This window comes from Aphelocoma coerulescens, chromosome 14, assembly GCF_041296385.1.
Source record: "Aphelocoma coerulescens isolate FSJ_1873_10779 chromosome 14, UR_Acoe_1.0, whole genome shotgun sequence".
Lineage (NCBI taxonomy): Eukaryota > Metazoa > Chordata > Aves > Passeriformes > Corvidae > Aphelocoma > Aphelocoma coerulescens.
In genome coordinates, this window is record NC_091028.1 from 10,739,579 (window position 1) to 10,760,254 (window position 20,676).

The 20,676-nt window shown below is 40.4% G+C and overlaps 1 protein-coding gene across 3 annotated transcripts in view; it reads right to left on the bottom strand.

Moving 5' to 3' along the window:
- USP22 (ubiquitin specific peptidase 22) overlaps window positions 1-20,676 on the bottom strand; it is a 95,923-nt gene that overhangs the window by 25,611 nt on the left and 49,636 nt on the right. For all 3 annotated transcript variants that reach the window (XM_069029645.1, XM_069029644.1, XM_069029646.1), the window contains one exon: window positions 20,367-20,468. In XM_069029645.1, the coding sequence (XP_068885746.1) occupies window positions 20,367-20,468 (102 nt within the window). The remainder of the gene's footprint in view (window positions 1-20,366; window positions 20,469-20,676) is intronic.

Sequence of the window (20,676 nt, forward strand, 5' to 3'; positions counted from 1 at the left end):
GTATTTGCATTTTTATATAGTTTTCACAATATTGCCATGGATTTACTGTATTACATGCACAGCTCCAAGTACAGTTTTATACTGGTTTAGGGAGGCTATTGGTATTTTTGTACTCAAGTCACAAGAAGCTGCAGAAGCTTTCTGAACTACACTAGGATTTATTTCTTAAATTCTAAGAAATAAGGAAACCTAAAGGTTCAGCAACACCAATACCATTATTTTGCAATGGCTGTTGTGCCACATGTCACCAAAACATGTCCCTCCCCAAGCTTGATACCAAAGTGCAATGACAACAACTGTTAAGTCAGTACAGTAAGAAATCAATATATTTAAATAAATCAGTAAGTAAGTTTTCAGATTGTTTAAAAAGCTTTCCCCTGTGCAGGTCATGAAGCCAGAATAAGGTTTTTGTACTGTTGTAATCATCATCTTTCTAAGACACCAAAGAAACAGCCCCAACAAACCAAGTCAGACTGTGACATCCAGTGCAGGCTTAGGAGATTTTGTATAAAACCCAAGATCTGAGGAGAACAACCTTAAAAAAAACCCCTTTGAACAACCCTAATTCCACACTCGTTTTAGGTAAATTAAACAATAATCTACAGCATACATCAAAAAATTCAATTTGGCATAAGAGGATTCATCACACCTTAAGTCAAACACTCAGTAATGCCCAGAGACGATTCCTTGTGCTTGGAAACCAAGATGCTTAAAGGACAGCTCTTTTGTTGCACAACAGAAGAGAGGTTAGGAGTGGGGAAAGCTTTTCAGTCATTTGCAAAGTCTAAGTGAGAAGAAAAACATGCTCAATATCCTTGAGTATTCTTCCAAAATGTTAACATAATACCACCATACAGGAACACTAAACGAGAAGAGCAGCAGGTGGACAAGAATGCTTATTTTTAATCAACAACTTACTTTGAAACGAGATAAAATGCACCGATAGATAGCATTCTGGTATTGATTTAAAATTAACACAGTCCTCTTCTGCAACAAAAACAGGGTTACTACAGAAACATCAAAAGAAAACACAGGATTACTAGACAGAGAATGAAGAATTTCCTTGTCATTCCATGGGATGAAAAAAAAAAACCTCTCAGCTGGCAGCGCTGTGGTAATTAGAAGCGATGCAGTTCCCTTGCAGTACAGCAGATAGTGCTCCAAGGGCTCTTTAGCATCCTGCAGCAGGAGGGGGTGTGGTCCAGTTGCTAGTTACCGAGGAAAACCGGCACCACACCAGCTTGAACTGCACCCGGGGCTGAAGGCACGGACACAGAACTCCTAAATTTTTTTTTTTCCTGTATGTAAAGCAACATCGACCTGCTTCCAACAGCTTCCTGTTCCTTCTGTTACAGGACAAAGTTTCTCATTATAGTACAGTGACTTCTACTGGGCAGAAGCTTGTTGCAATTATTTGCTTGATTTTTCATGCTGGGAGGCAGTAAGTGTGTGCACAACATTAGCAGAGTGTTAAATAGTTAATTTGTTGGAGCAGCTTGAAATACTGTGTGATGCTTCAGCTTGGTCCACAATCCTATTTCAATTCCCAGTCTGTGTCTCTGCAAACAATGTCACAACAGGAGGGGCTTCATGCTGTGCAAGTGGAGAAACGTTTTGGTACCTCTTGCCTACCTCTCCCCTCCTCTTCTGCCAATTAAAATTGACTGGGTTTATTTAAATCATAGGCTGTGCTCACAGGAGGCTGGAAGGCTCCCTGACATGCAGGGTATTTTGAGAAGCAGAGTCTCTCCTTATTTCTCCCTCTGGTTAGCACCAGATTTCAAAGCCAGCCTGTTCAGCACAGAAGACTAGAGGAAAACCAGTAGTAAACCTAGAGATTCCCCCTAGCACTTTTCTTTTTGGTGTCTAATAGAACAGTCACAAAAGCAAACACATAAAGGCAGCTTTTTTGGAATCATTTATTAAGCATCATTTATTACATGCCTGTGGCTGGACTGTCTTTTCCCTGTGACCACAAGAATCAAATCTTCCTCAAAGTTGCCAGCAGAAGACAGTTACAGGCATCAAACTCAGAAGGCTCTTGGTTTACTCTGCTTGCTTGGCCTTTCATGGATCTAAATGGAGTGAGTCATGTGCTGGGGCTTCACTTGAATGAACCAAGACAAAGCAACCTGCAAAACAGACAAGGCTGAAATGTGAATACTCCAAATCCTAATAAAAATCAGAAAATGGTGGTTTGTAGCAAAACACGAGAACTTACTTGCTTGAAAAGGGAAAAAGGAAAGGAGCACACATGAATCTTATCCTTGAGGGAGCAATGACTGCAGCTGCTGTACAGTCTCTTAAACTGATTGAAATTAAACAGATATGAGGAACTACAGCTCAGGTACTGCATAAGTAACTGCAGCATATTGAAAAACATCAGATTTGATGCAGGTAAACTAAAGAGCTGACAGAACTCAGAACAACACATCCTCTTGTGCGTTAACTTTTATGGGAAAGAAAAACAGCTAAAAATTAAAGCCCGTACAGCATTCTGGTCAATAACATATTGAGAATGCAAAAGCTTTGTGCCTGCCACACCTATTCCCTCCTCTTTAATAAAGCCTGGCAAGGTTTTTTAGAATAGTCAAGCATTGCAACATGTGGGTCATAAATTAACAGAAAACTAATGTGCCAAAACTTCACATGCAGCAGTCCATTTGTGCTAGAGCACCAACAGTGGTCTCCACCAGGCTCTAATCAGAGCACAGTGTCAGAGTCTAAGGATTGCCAACAGGCTCCAACCTTGACTAATAATAAAGCTCTGGTACTCTGCAAACCTCTGCTGTGCTTCACAGCATTGTCTTTATTTCTGTTTCTTATGAATTGTTTCTGAAATGAACAAGGGCAACCTGTGAGATACTTAGTATTTTCTACACATGGATGTGTGCTCTTGTGGGAAATGTACTGCACAGGAAAGCAGTTTTATTTCTGAACCTTGCTGATACAATTGTAAAAACTGGAACAAATTAATGTTGCTGTCAAGACAAAATAGTCATGTATGGTGTAATCATAAAAAAAAAAATATCCTTTAATCATCATGCATGAATACAAACATTACTCTCATTCTGCCAAAAGCTGTGCAGGCAGGGCATAAGCAAAGGCAAGAAATCCACTTTTGCAATGCCCTGAGCACAGGGAAACCCATCTGGCATATTCTTTGTACGTTTGGTCTCAAGACCGGGTTCTGGCTGGCTTACCTTTGTCAGCTTCAGTTCTTCCATCTTCTTCCAGGAATGGATTCTGTTTTTCCAATGCTCAAAGCAATAGATCTGCAACACTGGGCAACAACAGTTGTTGGGATGCAGGGAGATCCAGAACACTGGTTCTGCCAGTCCACCCACGCAGGGGAGATGAAAAATCCAAGACAAGATAAGGAAATTCCACTTCTCCGTGAAATGCAACTCTACAGCTACTAGAGGTGGGGAAGCAGGGAAATCAGAGGACCACACACACGAATAGAACATACAGAAAACCCAATCTTGCCCTCTTGGAGGAGGTTCTGTTTGCTTCTAAATCCAGGCTTCGGGCTGGGATGGGAGAGACAGCAAACAAACCAGTCTGAACAAATGTTCCCACGCAGAAACCTGGGATTTAGTGGAATGAAGGTTCTGGAAGGAAGAGCAGTGGTCACTGGACAATGCACTTTGGTGAGACAACCAGGAGATCATTCAGATGCACTGAAGCACAGCCAGCCTAAGATCCCTTCCACATGAAGCACAGGTTGGCAACACCTTAGAGCAATCTTTGTCCCCTACCCCCAGTCCCCCATCTGGTGTTGATGCTGCCCTGCAGCTCCATCAGACAGTATCACAAGTCAGTGCAAGCTGAGGAAGAGCTCACTGAAATATTTAAAGACAGTTCAACATCACCCTTGGAAACAAAGAGTGTAGCACAGCAGTGAAGATTTCTAGAATAATTTTGGGTCATCATCCTATGTTCATCCAACAGGAATTGGCAACAACATTTAAGAGCATCTTTCTGAAAGTATTTCAAGAGAGGACTGCCCTACTTCCCAGCACCTAAAACTACACCCAAATTCTCACTCAGCTCTCAAGTTTCAGGTGCAGAACATACCACACGTGACCAGAATGGAGCTGCCACAAACACTGGCCCAGTCAGACCCAGAGCTGCTGTTCCACCTGCGTGCCAAGAGCAGCAGTTTTGTTAATGGGGTGAGTGACAGCAATAATTCTCCAAAGCTAATCCCTTTTGAAATATGAATACAAAAATACTCATTTCAGAAAGCAGCAGTATGCAGATATGTGAAAATACAAGTCTACACAGGAAAACTCATGACATTCTGTGACACCAGTGATCACAGGAGTGATCAAAAAACCCCAGCCATGCAGTTTTGGTGAATTTATTCCCCACCACTTCAGCATCCTTTCTCAGGGGCTGAAACCCACAATAACTACAGAAGCAGAAATACCAAGTCAAATGAATTAGAGCTTTTTCTTCAGAGGTTTTTACAGCACGTTTTACAAACTTACCAATAATACATTTGGGTATTAAATTATTTTGACAACTGTTTAAGAAAAAGCTACAGACACTTTTGCCACAGCAAAATTAAATGAAAAAAATTCAACCACGTGATCTTAAAAACTAACTGAACAATTAAACTACCTCCAGCAAAGAGAACATCTACCCTGAAAAAAAAAAATCATCCTGGGTAGGGAGGGGGGAGGGCAAGAAGATGAAGAAGAAAATATGTGATTCATTGATTCACATTGGTTCATCAGTAGATCTTTTTTTCAACAGAGTAGTTTTGACAGCAACAGCAAGCAAGGGATTACATGAGAGATGAGAGAAGTGAAGATGAACACTCAGGGCAATAATCCTTCCTTGCTGGGTTACTGCTGAACCAGGTGAAAACATGCTCATGCTCCCCCCCTTTTTTATTTTTCTGACTCAACTCCTCCAGCTATTCAGGGCTGCCAGGTCAGTCACTGCTCAGTTTGAATCACTGTAAATCCTTTAGAAACAAACCACCTTCCTTGAGCTGTATCACCAGCACCACCCACCCATCTCCCACCCCCTGAGCTATTCCATCACCAACAGGCACAACCTGGAGAGCTTCACTCACTCTTCTGTTCTACCCAGCTTTTAAGCTAAGCCTTTTAAATCACAGGTCGGAAGGGAGTTCTAGAGAAATACATCTTAATTTATAGGAAGATATCTGTGATAATTTTTTTCAATTTTTCTATATATATAATATTCTATACATTAATGTTTCACTATATCACTCAATTATATAAAAATACCTCTTGAATATCATATATATGTGTGTGCACATCAAGATTCATAAGCCATGTCGAATCCTGGAGTTTTGTGAGGGCTGAGAGAATGACAGAGAACATAGTATTTAGATAATATTGTTATACAAATTTCCTGTTTTAACTATAAGTATTTTCATTTGTCACTGACAAGAATCAAATAAAAATCAGACCCTTCATCTAAAAGCCCTGGTAATACAGAAGACACTGAGTACAGAACCAGTCACGATAAGACCATGAAGAACAATCCTGTAGACAGAGAGAAAATAAATTATAGGACTATTTTAGACACAGTGCATTGTGCACTGCACTAAAACCTACAAGTTTAGCCACCCCTACACAGCAGAAAGGCAAATAAATCAGAATAGGCCTTCTGGAATGGAAAAAAAAAAAAAAAAAAGTCAACATAGGAAAAAGAAACATTTGAATTTTAAATGAAACCCCATCTTTAACTTTCCCATTTCCAGCAAAAGGATTCTGGATCACTGCATTTTTTCCACTGCTATTGAAGTAACAGATTGCTCAATAGCAAAAAATTTGCTTATGTGTACGAAAGGAAATTGTCCATGAGTTTGTTTCCAGTTGAGAACCCAGGGGTCCAACTACAGAAGCTGCTACACTGGAGGGAAGAAGAATATGCCATGAGTGGCACATGTATTGCAAAATCATTAACTGTGGAAAGAAACAATATAGTCATTATTCCTTCTTGGATGTATCAGCAGCACCAGAAGACAAGGACTATTTATAAGGCTGAATCATCAAACCCCAAAATTCTCAGTCTTGGTGTGTCACTGCTGTACAGAGTTGGTAGAATTCATCCTCATTACTGACCTGTTTCACTGCTAACACAGCTCTACCCCGAGGCAAAACCGGCTCAGTCAGTGCATTTAAAGGAGTGATCCAGACACAATTCACCCTCTACCTGAGCAACTGACAACCCAAAACCAAAAGGGGAATGTATCCCATGCACTGACTGCACGCTGGCACCTCAACAAGGTGCTCTGGCATATCCTTACTTTTCTAAGGTACTCTTTCCTGACCAAGGGTAGTTTTGCTTCTCTAAGAGAGAGTTAATTTCCCACCTTCTAGATTTTAAGTGGTTCAAAATAAACAAAACAACACATCAGTTCATATTTCCCAGTTTAGCTGCCTGCAAGAAGTATCTCACCTTAAGTGTTTTGACTCAAATCCATCACTTAAAAGCATGTTCAAGTACTTTATTCAGGCTCACAGGGCAACTTTGAGTCTTTTTTTGGGTAATTTCTGGCATATTTGTGTGCAACTGGGCAGTTCTGGAGTGACCTCAGCATTCCTAGGAGACTTTCCAGATTTATTCTTTATGTTGTGTTACAATTGCCATTCAGAAGTCAATGTTTTTATTCTTTTTCTCCATTAAAATATCCATAAACCCAGGAAAAGTTTCCAAATGGCAACAACCCACCTACATTACATTGCCAGGAGAGATGCACAGTGATATTTGCAGCAGTTCAGCAGCAGAAATTAACATATTTTCTAGCACATCTATGAAGAGGATCTAATTCATCCACACCACAACAGAAACAACAGCACTTACTGAGACACCAATAATGTTTTTCCAGCATTTAGTTTGCCCCCACCCCTCTTAGTTAACAGGGAATTGACTGCATTCACTATTTTTATTCAATAGCTTCAGTGACATCACATAATACATACTTAGAGAAGGGACAACCCACATCAGGACAGTGCAAATATAATTAGAAGACAAAACAATAACTCAAGAGCAACTTGTTAAAGGGGAGAAACTATCTGAAATCAATTAAATTCAATAAAAACAATTGTGAAGTAGAAAACAAGGAAAAATTAACTGGACAAACACAAAACAAGGAGCAATGGCTACAGTAACTCAGCCTCAACAACTTAATCCTGAGCTGTAGTTCTACAAACAGCATTTTGAAACTTAACAGGAATGTGAGAAGGCCTGGAGGTCATTCTGCTCTGGTGACAGGTAAACCTCAGCTGGATGATGTCTGGAATTGAGCACCCATTTTAAACAGAAATTATGCAAAGTCAAGAACATGAGTAAAAATTTGTATGGAATTAATATTTGAGACTGGAGAAACAACTGAAGAATCCACTGGTTGAGTTAATTAATTAAAACCAGATAGTGTTGGTGGAGGAACAGCCAGGCTGACAATTTTCAAGTATGTTACAGGCCACTACAATGAGGACTGTAATTAACTCTTGTGACCTACCAAAGCTATAATAAAAAAAGACTGAGCTCACAAGAAGTAAAATTTAATTAGATATTAAAAATAATTGTCTCAGTTACAAAACACTGCAATGAGGGAGCTTGGGACTCCAAGTTGTTGGAGTGGTTCCAAAGGCAGCTCTGTCAGCCCACTGCACCTTGACTCAGGAGAGGTGTTTGATGCCCTTTCCTATTTTTCATCCTGATACTGCTCAGCCATTCAGACTGATATTACAGCCTGGTACAAACCACACAGACCAGCTCTGGCAGGAGAGGGAAGGTGAGGGCATTTCCACATGACAGCTCAGCCCACCTGACATCAACTGCAAAAGTGGTGTCACCCTGAGGGATAAACTCACCCCCTGCACACAGCAGTGAGTCTCTGACCCTCTGAGCAGCTTCACCCAGCTCATAGCAGGCCAGGACACACGGACACTGCCAGAACAACAGAGGGATGCAGGAACTAGCAGTGCCTCCCTAAACCAGCCACCCCTCTCCTGTAACCAACTCCCAGTGCAGGCAGGTGTCTAAAAGCCACAGGTTGGGCAGTGAACAGCCACAGCCCTCATTCCTGGATCCCTATTCAACCTCACGGCTCTGGAAACCAAAATTACCTGCCCTGATGCCACTCAGGGAAGGATGGAGAACAGGTAACAGCTGCTGCTGGAATGAGGGCTGCTAACTCTCCTCAATGTTATTTTTAGACTACATAGGTATTCTGTGCATGAGCTTTTGCATTTGTGGCTCAATGCATCATTCTCTCCATTTAGTAATGCAATAAAGGAGTCACAGGATAATGCAAAGAGATCTCCTGGGTCTGGTATTTCGGTTCAGTACCTTTGTGTCATACATGCTACTGTGTGTCAAGAAAAATTTAAGTTTGCAGCTATCAAGAAGTTTTTAAATCAATTCTGGAGGAGCTCAACAGAGTCCCTGTATTGTGCTGCACCTTCAAATAAAATCAACTGCATAACATTGACACAACACTGGACCCGGGGTTCAGCATAGGAGATATGTGTTTGTGGCTTATTTAAACAAAGAATTTCTAGCATGACATAGAAATAACTAGCAACAAATGGAGATGAGATTCAAGAAAGGTTGCCCTTTGCCAGATTTAGGAGGAAAATGACATCTTTAAGCAATGACTACCAAAGATGGCTTTACTACAGATCCTTCCCCAGAGCAACAGCTTGGCCTTTCCACACATCCTACTCGGACACATATTGTTGGAAGAACCTAAGGGCAAGTGACATCCTTGGAGCAAACACATCAAACAAGCTACCAAGAGTATGATCCAACACAGGAAGTGTATCATTTTATATTATCATTGCACAGATGAAACCTCCGAGCCAGAAACGACTCCTGAGTGTGCACAGTGTGCCAGACACACAAAATACTCTCTATACTCTACTTCCAACATGTACATCTTTGAGCCAATTCCCAAACTGCTGATGCCAAAACAGGAGCCTTTCCACTGCCCAGAGGAGTTCCCATTCTCTGCCTTAGGGCACACTCCCTGTGATTTCATTTCCCTGTGGGTGTTGTGTGTGTTCAGCAGTGTGCAAGCACCGTGTTCCCGATTCTCTCGAGGGGGACTGCTCAGTTAGGAATATTTTTATTCCTGTTTTTCCAGGCTTAGAGCACTTCACACAAGGCAAATGATCTCCTTGGATGGTGTGGGCTGTGAGGTTACAGCCTGTCACTACTTTGCAGTGGCTGCATGCCCAGATTAAGACCAAGCACACAGACAGAGCAGGAGCACTTGATGTCCTTTAAGTTCTCCTCCTTCTGATTTGGTGGCTATTGGCTCCTGTGTGCACATCCTCAGCCTGGTAAAATGAGTCAGCATTCCTAAAATATCTGGCAATACTAACAAACAAACCCCCTAAGGTTAATTTTTCATATGGCCTGTGTAAATAGAGAAGCTGTTTCAAGCAAGACAAGGGACTGCAAATCTCTCTTCCCTCTGAATTTAAATTAAGAAACATATTTCCAAAACAAAATAAAGTGAGGGGTTTTGACCAAGCCACTGAAAAGTGCCTTTAATCTTCCACTAAAATCACAGGAAACAGCTGTAGAAGATCTTGAGAGGTCACCTGATCTATCCCTCTACCTCAATGCAGAATTAACAGTACCTGTATTATTCCTGACAAATGTTTCTCTGAATTGTACTTCAATCTCTTCAACGATGAGATCCTGCAATATTCCCTGATGCTCTTGTATTCTGAAGTGTTCCGGTCTCATCTTTGTAAACAAAGTAAGTCAGAGTTTAAGAACTGCAACAATATTAATATGGAAGATATAACATACAATAAAACCTACAGATAAGCCCCCCTAGTGCTAGAGCTTCTGAATTAGAATACAATGCTGCAAACAGCAATAGCTTTACAAAAGTTCCTAAAATGAGGAAGGATACAACTTGTGCAGGATACTGGGTTATCACTGGTTTTCTCAATCTATACAAATTTACTGTCTCCCACAGCAAGCTTAGGTTTAAAATAAATGTGGGGGAGAGGAAAAGGGGAGTTGAAGTAAAGGATCTCTGCGCTGTGCAAGAATAGTTTGGAGCCTTTTAGTAAGTTATCTCACAAGATGAGGACCCAGGAGCACCCTGCAACTAAAGGCCTTTTTTTTTTCTTCCAGATCACAGAAAATGTCCGTTTTTATATCTGTAATTTTGTATTTCAGCATTTTTATTGACCATCTGCATCACAAAATTGTTCTTCTCTCTCAGGTGTCAGGAAGAAACCAATGCAGTATCTTCTCAAACCCAGAAACCTACACAGCATGTAATCATCCACAGCAACCATTTCTCTGTTTGATTCTCTCAGCTGAAATGAGGAAGACTGAAAAAGACATTAAGTTCTGCAGCAGAACTTGAATTCTCTGAATTCCTATCCTGGCATACCAAGACCCACTGAACAAATTTTGTCAGTTGTGCTTCAACCTGATCCAATCTCCATCAGGATCTCTGAGCAGTGAATGAACATTGGGGAATGTACACACAATCTGGAGCACACAAGAGAAGAAAGCATCTTTCATGTATGTCACTGAAAGTAACCATATACTCTATTATTAAATATCAAAGCATTATCTGATCCCTATAACAGATGAAGATCAACTGGCTGGAGGAGAAAGACAGAACCACAGAATCCCGGAATGGTTTGGGTTCAAAGGGAGCTTAGAGATCTCTTAATTCCAAACCCCTGCCATGGGCAGGGACACCTTCCCCTAGAGATGTGGAAGCATGTCACAACAAGAGCCTCAGAAACAAAAAGGCACCTATTCCTGAAAAGCAGAAAAAACAACACAAAATGTCACATTTAAGTATATGCACTGCACAAAAGGCCTCAGTTTACTACTGAACCCAGAGCCCTCTCAACTGTGGTGCTCCTTGTACACTCAGATATACAGAGCTGAACAAATTTAAAGAAGTTGATTAAAGCCATGGAGAAGCTCTCAAAGCAACCAGGAGCTGCCCTGTCTCACAGGCCTTATTAAGTAAAGTTCAAGGCACTGAAGTCCTAAGAACCAGAGCATGAAAATAATGATTATTCTCATAATTGCTGGAAGGTCAGGGAGAATAGACAGAAGATACCCAACATCAAAAAAATAACAGTGGCAGGCAAAGAACAGGAATTATGTTTGTGAGAACGCCTGAATGATCGATCCAGAGCTTTATGACACCACCCTTTAACAGCCAGTTAAGATGTAGACCCTTCAAGGTGTTTTCCTCTGGCAAAAGAAAGCCTTTACACAAAATAAAACACTTCAAAAGGTGGCACAGAATAAAATATTCTCTTTGCCCTCCCCCAAAGCAGCCAAAGTTAAAAGCTCAGCGAGCTCTTGCGTGCTCTGCACAGAGCACAAGCCTTGCAGCAAGAGCCCTGTGCAGATGGCACCCGTAAAGAACAAGAGGTACTCCCACCAAACTGACAAAATAAAATTCACACCCGCAGCCGTCCTTTCCCCCCAATATCACACCATATGCTGCCTACAAGTTTTTACCCTTCCTCCAAACAGATTTCACAAATTATTAACTTAAGGAGCAGGCTAAGTGCCAATGAAATTAAATGCATCCAAATATATTAATATGCACAAATTATTGTTGATGAACTGGCAGAGAGCTCGTCCAACAATCCACAACACACAAACCATGCCACATGCTGTTTATGCATATTCCTGCTTTCAGTATATACTGTATCTACCTTCTGGCCACATGAAGCCAACTCTGGAAGCAGACATGAAAGAGCAGAATGGAAGGTCAGAGTAAATATAATCCAAAAGCAATCCACAAAAGAACAAAACTGAGATGGGGATGATTTGGCCTTGTTGAAAACTCCACGCTTGCTGTGGTGACACTGAGTTAATCAGGTGAAAATACAGTGGTAAATCAAGGTTTCTTTCAGATGGCTGGCCAGAGAAATTTGTGGATGTCCCATCTCTGGAAGTGTCCAAGGCCAGACTGGACAAGGCTTGGAGCAACCTGGGATAGTGGAAGGTGTCCCTGCCCATGGCAGGGGGTGGAACTGGATGAGCTTTAAGGTCCCTTCCAACCCAAACCATTCTGTGATTCATTAAAGATAAGAAAATGAACCTTCTCATGCTAAGGACACATCTCTGCCCATGACAAGGCAACAGGCACCTGTCTATAACCACTGCAGCCACATGGGCTAATTCTCAACTTCCTTATCTGGCTCTTGATTTAGAGCTTATGAAAGGAACTGTGCATTGGCTGCACCACTGTACAATGAAAATACACTCGCAGTTCAAGAAGGGCTTTGGGTTCTGGAGGATCCCTGACAAAAAGAGTGTGGTCAGGAGAGCAGGTGACAGACCTGTCAACCTCAGGGTTTGCTGCTAAAGGAGGGCAAGGGCTGCAGTTTGTTGTGACAGATGCAGGAACAGAGCACTTTCAGCATATCTGCTTTCCTGGAAGTACCCACTGCTGTGATTATTTTTTACAAGTCAGTTAAACACCATTTAAACACAACTTTAAAGAACTGCCCTGATACATTTTCTTTAGTTTGAAACAACCAAACAAAAACCACCTTATCTAAATAAGGTATCTTGCTTAGAGAGCCAGAATCAGATTTTGGCTAAGTATTGCTGTTAGTTTTTCCTTGGTAAGAAAATCCAGATTCCCATAATAACCCGTTCAAACAGATAACAAAGTCACTGACACTGACTGCATTCTTCATTGAAAGGCTGCTGTTCTGACTGCATACTGAAGTTATATAATAACTTAGTGAGGAAAACACAGAACAGGAAAAAAAATTACCATTAGAGAGAGGTTAAGACAAATAAGTCAGCAAACACTTTACACTTGAGATCAGCATCTATGAAGGGGAAAAAAGGGGTTTTTTGGTGCTTTTATCCAACTGGATTTAAGTGGTGAAGTTTCACCTGAAGAAGTGCAGAGCACAGTTTAGGAAAATCAAATTGAAACATTGTCTGTAAACTAAAAATAATGTGTCTGGATCAGTAACAACCACTTCTAAAAAGCCCAGAGCAGGAGAATCAGGTTATCTTCCTTTGCCTCCAATCCCCAAGAGCCACCTAGAGTTACAAAACTGAAGTATTTTCTATGTGAGTAACAGGAATGGCAATTTTCCAAGACAGGGTAACAGAAAAATTCACCCCCAGCTGCAATCTGCTGATTTCACATACAAGTAGTTCTAACTGTGTATAGTCTGCAGGAGTTTTAGCTGAGGTAAAGTTCCCTGGAGATCAGAATTCCGGCTTCACAAGCTTTGATGCTTGTGTCAACATTTCTTCACCTGCAGTATTTTAAACTATTGCAGCTACACACATGCTGATACATTGGTGTCTCTCTTTGCTCTTATTTCCCCACTAACAAAACATGCAAAAAAACTTTACAGGGAAGTGAAAAAAGCCAAACCAGTCAAAACCTTTTATATATCTTTTTTTAAAGAATTCTAAAATTGTATGAAAATCCAGTACTCCTCAATACCTAAAGGTTCTACTCAGCTTGCATTGTTTAAAACTGAACTTCTTCCACATAAAGCCATGCAAATTAAACCTTCAGCAGACCCTGAACCCAAGAATCTCCTCCAGAACACATTTAATGTATCACTGCAGAAGCAGTTTCTCAATGCCAACCTACCCTCAAGTTTCAAGGGAACTTCTCAAAAATTGTTTTGGCATTTTTTTTTACAGAAATCAAAGCAAAGAATTTATTCTGTACATAGATATTGAAAAAGAACAACCCCACCACCTCCAAGTATCATATTTGTAAGAGCTGCTAAGAATACTCCTGATCTACAGAAGTTAGTCTGGTGGTTTCTTCAACAACCCATATGGTACTGCAAGATCAACCCAAAAATACCACAAGGCCTAACCAGGGCCAGAAGTAGCCATGATTTCCTTGAATACATTATTTTCCAAGCTATCCCACTACTATTTCCTGATACTCCCTGCAGAAAAGCTGTTAACTGGTTTATACTTCAACTTGTTTGGGCATTTGACTTGACAGCAGGACTAAACCCTTGGGGGAAAAAGTTCTTTGTCGAAGAAGTCAGAATCCTTCTTTCACTAATCTTTACAAGCTGCAATACATGCCCTGCAAGTTTCAACTATTCTTCAATAATCAAGCAAAAGACATGCAAACATTTTATATTAGTTACTTCCAAAGAGTTTTTTCTCCTCTTGGGAAGGGGGACTGTGTATAAAGGCTGTTAAAGGAAGAGCCATAAACTTTGAAGTTATCCATAAATACTTCAGCAGAAACAGTAAATGGCATAAGCCAAAAAGGTCATCTAGATTTCAGCCTTAGTGATTTTTAAAATGTAGCACATTGATAAATACAAAAGAACTGATTTTAGATTCTTAGAAGAAGGGATTAACATAATTACATAGTATTTGTTTTAAAAACATTGAGCTAAATATGCAACAATACAGGCCACATTATCAATGATGCCAGCTTCTAAAAGAATTTGTCACCTTCTCATGGGATCCTAAAAGCCTGAAAAGTTTAAAACTGACATCCTGGTTTACTCTGATTTCAAGCCTTCCTGAGGTGACAATCCAAAAGTAGGTAATTTTTGCTGGCTTTGCTGGAGACAAACGCAGTTCCAGCTCGGACACAGTGAGACTGGCTCTGAGGGGAAGGATGCTCCTCTTTACTTCCAGCCCCACAACCCATTCTTGTGCCATCCCCTCCTCTCACCAGCTTTGTTCACGTGTCAGAAACTTTGTGTGTGCAGTAACACAGAAGTTAATGAACTGCCAAGTTAATGAACTGACCAGAAATGCATTTTAGAGTTTGATTCTTGGTGATCATTAAAGAACATGCCCCCTGCAAAACCATGACATGAAATGAAAACATGAACTCATACACTGAGTAATACCAGCTCCAGTTCTTCCTAAAAGAGGGTCTAAAATTCAAGCAAATATTGAGGTAACAAGATCAGAACACCCCTCAGTCTTCACTGGAGCTGGTCTGGTGTCAAACAGGCATTCTGAGGAAGTGCTGCTCATCAGTCAACTCTTCAGATGCTGGCTGATTTTTGTCTAACAAAAGTTTCTACAACAAAAGTTTGCTCACTCCAAGCAGGAAAATACTGCATGGACTTCACTGATAACTCTGATGTTACTAATCTTACCCAGGAACAATTAAATCACAGATAACTCAACCAACTGCTGGGCAGATAAACCACCACAGTGACATTACTGCAGTGATGCAAATTGCTTTCTGGCACCAGCTTTGGAAAACCAGGTGACAAATTCCCAGACAGTCAATACACAAAAAGGCAACTGAAGCATCCAATCTGGAATTTATCCTCTAAAAACTTTTTGCAGAGGAAAGCTTTTATTTTATATTGATAAAGAGCTACATTTAGGAAGTCCAACAAGACTTTCTGAAAGTACAGCTCTAGAAACCTCAGAGAGTAAATCACTGCTTATGTTTTAGAATTCTTAAAATATTCACGTCCCTCTAATTTTTCTTAGAATTCCCGAGGAGCTTTGTGAGGAAAGGGCATTTAAAATTTATTTTTAGGATCAGCTTTATCAATTTTAGACCTAAGAAATGTATTACACAACTGGGTCCAATGGTCAGACATGCTAAGCTTATGACAAAGTAAAACAGGAACAGAAGGCTCTCCCTATTGACATGAAGGTATAATTTTTTGATTTTACCAATCCAACCTTTTAAGAAACAATTTTCCATCCAGATAACCATTTAAAAAATTAAGTTAGATAAAAAAATAGTCACAGAGGAAACATTCACCTACATAGTGTTAAAGGTGATTTTCCTTTCCTTCATCACACAGCAATCTACAAGAATTTAAGAATCAGAGATTTCTATTCAGGGTGCACTTTGTGCAGTCATGATTTCAAATACCGAAGTATTACTGCTTACAAATCAGTAATTTAAATTTAAAGCCACAGCTAAAAATGTGGTGCTGCACCAAACCGTATTTTTCATTCCACTTTTCCACTCAAGCTACCTTAAGTACCATCCAATGAGAAAAAGTGCACCTGAATGCTGCTACATTCATAAAAAACATCCAAGTTTTAATGCAGCCTTCAACACTTCCAAGTTAGAGAGGCAAAAATGCTCCTGGTAGCTTATCTAGAGAACCAGAAATATTTTCCAGGTCACTGTTCCTCTTCCCTTGCCACCTTCATAGAGGAGTTCTGCTGCAATATTTATTCCCCTCATGCTGCTCTTTGGCCCATCAGGTTGCTCAGCACTGCAGCTGCAAAACCCACCTGCTACTCCCAAGGCAGTTTTGGTTTTGCCACTTCTCCATCCCATCAGTCCTGGTGAAGAGGATTTGCTCAGTCTCCTGGAAAGGTCTGTCTCCCCTCTGCCTTTTTGCAACACTGGAAATGGGAATCCCGGGTGGCTCCTGCTAATTACCCATGTGCATTGGGAGTCTAATTCTTCCTATTGTTAATACACCCAATCTTTAGCCACAAAGTCACTTCACATGCTAATCAGAGAGCAGCTGATCCCAAGCTAATATTTTATATACTCAGGAGAACAGATCTGCTGGGGGTATTAATGACAGCAGAGCAAGATGAGCTTGGAAAACAGCTCCCAAAAGATCACTTGTATCACTTCTAGTTCAACCCCCTAACAAATAATTTGCTTGTGAACGTGAAGCTTTGTCCCTTCCCTCCCTTGCAGAGGGAGGCAACTTTACAGACAGGAGGAGACTGAAAAATTTAGATCTTTTTCTCTTACAATTTTAGAATCTAATTAATAGCTGTTAAGTCTCACCTAATTTTTCCATGTAAAAATTTTTGTGTTTATGGGATGCTTGAAACATCAGTTGCAACCCAAAATCAAGATGAGCAGTTCCATGAATAGAAATACTCTATGAATTGAATAGTCCAGGACACTCCTCAGTCTTGCTGCTGAGAGCAACATAAAATAACCTGGGAAATTTCTACATTTCCCACAATATGCCATCCCTTCAGAATGATCTGGTTCACCTGCATAAAGCTGTGGCAACACAATGAAAAAAATCAGCATGCAAGTGTCTGAGGTAGAACAAGGTCTGAGAATGTCTTGAGCTGACACTGCTTCCACAGAGCACGTTTATGGTCTGAGTGGATGTGACATTCCTCCTGAATCTCCTGAAATACAGAAGCTCCATCAAAGTGTCAAGTTAGGCCACCAGAACATGCAATGTCCCACATAAAATCCACACTACAAGGATTTCTCATCATGGCTTTCTGCCTGTAAGACAACTCAACGTTTCCACTTGGTTAACAGTGTGTTCCAACTCACTCTGAAAGTGCTTATGTGCAACATTGGGAACAACCCTGTGCATCCCAAAAGGCAGGGATCAGCACAGTTTCCACAGCCTGCAGCAGCGCCCAGTGTGAGTTCTCATTTCAAGCACAATTTGCTCAATGGCAAAACAGAGATTCAAGTCAAGTTACCTGCACTATCTTCCTACTAGCTGGAAAAAGTATCTATGAGATGGAAACACAACATTTTAAAGAGAACCAAGCAGAATTTATGGATTTCTGTTAAGTTTTTTTCCTCATTTTTTTGAGGATGTGAACAAGAAGTTCTTTCTTCAATGGGTTTCAAATTGTCACTCAAGTAGAAAAACCAAAAGCTGAGTTTTTCACATTATTTCCTCTAGTGAACTACCAGTTCAAGTCTCCATTATACGATATTCCTCTCATGTCTGAGTATTCTTCAGTTTTAATTCATGGTGCTGATCAAAGACAAAGGATCCTGCAGCTGTACAAAAGTTCAAATAGCTCAAAAAGCAGCAGACACATCCAGCTGTTTTGAGAAGCACCATGAGATTGCAACAAATCTGGGATAAAAAAAATTCCCTTCATGTACCCAGAATGTTCAGCCATAGAGTAAACATTCACCTAAATGAGTGTCATGCAAGTAATACAGATGTGACAGGCAACTGCAACAAACATATTGAACCACCTAAGTGTGCTTTAGGTATGAAGAACATCAAGTTTAATGTATTTTATTGTTAGGGTTCAAAATCCTTCATATACAAGTTGCATACATCCTTTCAAGGCCACACCTGCCCAGGTTTCAGAGTGCTGTCCCACATATTTTAGTTGTAACACTGACACATTTATCTTACACAAATGCTGAAACAGGTGTAGGCACAACAACCACTCCAGGTCACGGCAGAGCAGCGAAACACTTCACTCCAAAGTGACAGCCATTGATCTCGGGGGGTAGGATAGAAAGCCACAAACACGCCCCTGGCCTTCCTCTTAAAACAGCTTTGAAAAGAGCATTTTATACACAAAAGGCAGCTGGTTATGTTTTAACAGACTCTTGTGTAAACAGAAGTGCTCAACAGATGTGCAGTGGCTATCAGAGATGGTTATCAGCATCATTTTCATTTCCAGAACCAATAAAACTGGACATCATGCCTATTCTCTGAGCCATTTACCTACCTCGGAAGATAAACTGCATTCTCTAATATCTGCTGTGGGATTGATAAAAACCTGATGTCAAAAGAATTGAGTATTAGAAAAAGAGAGAAACCAAAATGTCCAGCTACTGCAGCATTTCAGTCTGCAAACAGGCTCTTCACTGATCTGAAACTGCAAACAGACATGTCAAAGTGAGGGAAGGGAAGGCAAAAAGACTCTGAAGCAGATTTATATTTAGCAGCAGGTTAGGTGGAGAGAAAAGGCTCAAGGACAATGGCAGGTCTTTTCTTCCTTGAGCTAAACCCCCAATGCATTTTTGTGAAAGAAAGCAAGTCTTCTGCTTTTAACTGCAGCCCAAAACTGCATTATGTCTCCTGGGTGCTTTGATTTTTTTTTTCTTTCCTTTCTAAATCTCAGCACATAGGCAGCTCCAGGGCTCAGTAGGAGAAACTCTTAAAAGCAGGCCTGCAGAAGTGAAGAGATCAGTTATTCCCTTGTCCCCATGTTGCCGGAGCTCCCCCGCCCAGGCAGCTGCAGATGAGATTTCACGCAACCAGACACGGCCTTTTTAAACAGCCTGAAAGATTTAAAATCCTCCAAGAGCAAGCAGAGCATTCCTTCTGATTGGAAGGAGAAACACAGAAATGTGCTTCAATTCTTCACAAAGGTCACGGTAACCTTCAAAATTCTATCAAACATCTTCCTCCCAGTTCTATTATCTTTAGTAATTTGTAACATTCTTTACAAAATATACTGGAGTTTCTCAGAACACAAATCCCAATGTGAACATGATGCAAGCAATCTTTGCTTAGCTAATTTTTCCTAGACTGCTTGAAGTTTCCAAAGTCCAGATGTTTTTCCAACTGTCTTCCCTGTCCCACTACTGCAAATACATTGGTCCTTTCTTTAGAATTACCATTTTATATACATTTTCAGCTTACTCAGTGCTTCTCAGTCCATTTTTTCCAAATAAATATACACATACTTTGGATTAAATTACTTACTGTATTAGAAACATGACATTAGAAAGCTTTAGAATGTATGTTCAGTGTATTTTCACAAATGCAAGCGTGCTGAAAGCATGATATGTTTCATGAAACACTGCATAGCTTTAAAACTGTGGAAAAAAATTCAAACAGTTTCCTACTTGCAATGTCTATGGCTACACCTCCAAACCTGTACCATAACAACCTTGTACCATTTACCACTATTTCCAACCTTCACCATTAAAATGTTACTGTGCATGTAACAGCATAGGAAAATGCCTGATAATCTTAATTAGAGCTTGTCAGGGAGCTAATTTTAACCCCCTACTACCCCAACCTAAAAACAGCAGGAAAAAAATTGGAAGAACTGTTAATATTTATCACCTTTACCCCAATACTGGCCAGCCAGAAGCAGTTATGCACATTTCAGAGAACTCTCTGCTCCAGACCACTGAACTCTTAAGCATTAAACCTCTGAGATGCATTTCAAAGCTGCTATTTGACACCACTGGAGAAATAAAATTGCTTTTCAGAGCTCATACGAAATTGAAGAGGTCCCATTTAGAGCGTAAAACATGAAGCAGGAAGATATCACTGTGCTGCTTCTGCTAAACCAGATTTACCAATAGACTGCTTTGGTTAAGGATGCACCAACTACAGGATTTCCCTTCACCTCCCTGCACGGGATCTCTGATGAAGGCTGAGTTGAGACAGTATCAGCGATTTCTCACTACAAACATATTGTCAAAAAAAGGATGGTGTTTTGTAGCAGTTACACAGCTGAATCATCACCAGTACCTGAAGTGACAGAGCAGATATCCTTCCACAGCGAGAAAAAGGTAGTGTAAAATAAATGGATTTTGTTATCCCGAAGCTTACAGAAATCTACTACAACTACCAGTGGAAAAACAACACAGAATTTTGAATATACAAAGCAGCAACAATTTGGCTCCAGAAAGGATTTCTGGAACTCACCTATGGTGCAGTTTGTGGTTATTTTTCTCCGCTTGGGGTTGTGTCGTAGCAATTCTAACTCTCTCTTGGTCGGCTCCCATGTTGAATACTTCTCTCCAATGCCTAAGCAGATGAAAAGAAAGTTTCAGGAAGTTCTTTAGTAAAAGGATTAAAAATTCTGCTCAAGTCAAAACTTTCAATGTGCTGTCCATTAAGTTAGATTCAACTTATGCACAACTACAAGACACCAATTGCTTTTTACCCCTCCTCAAAAAATATGGTTCAAAAAGGTATCAACAAATTTTCCAACAAAGAACAACTAACATAAGAA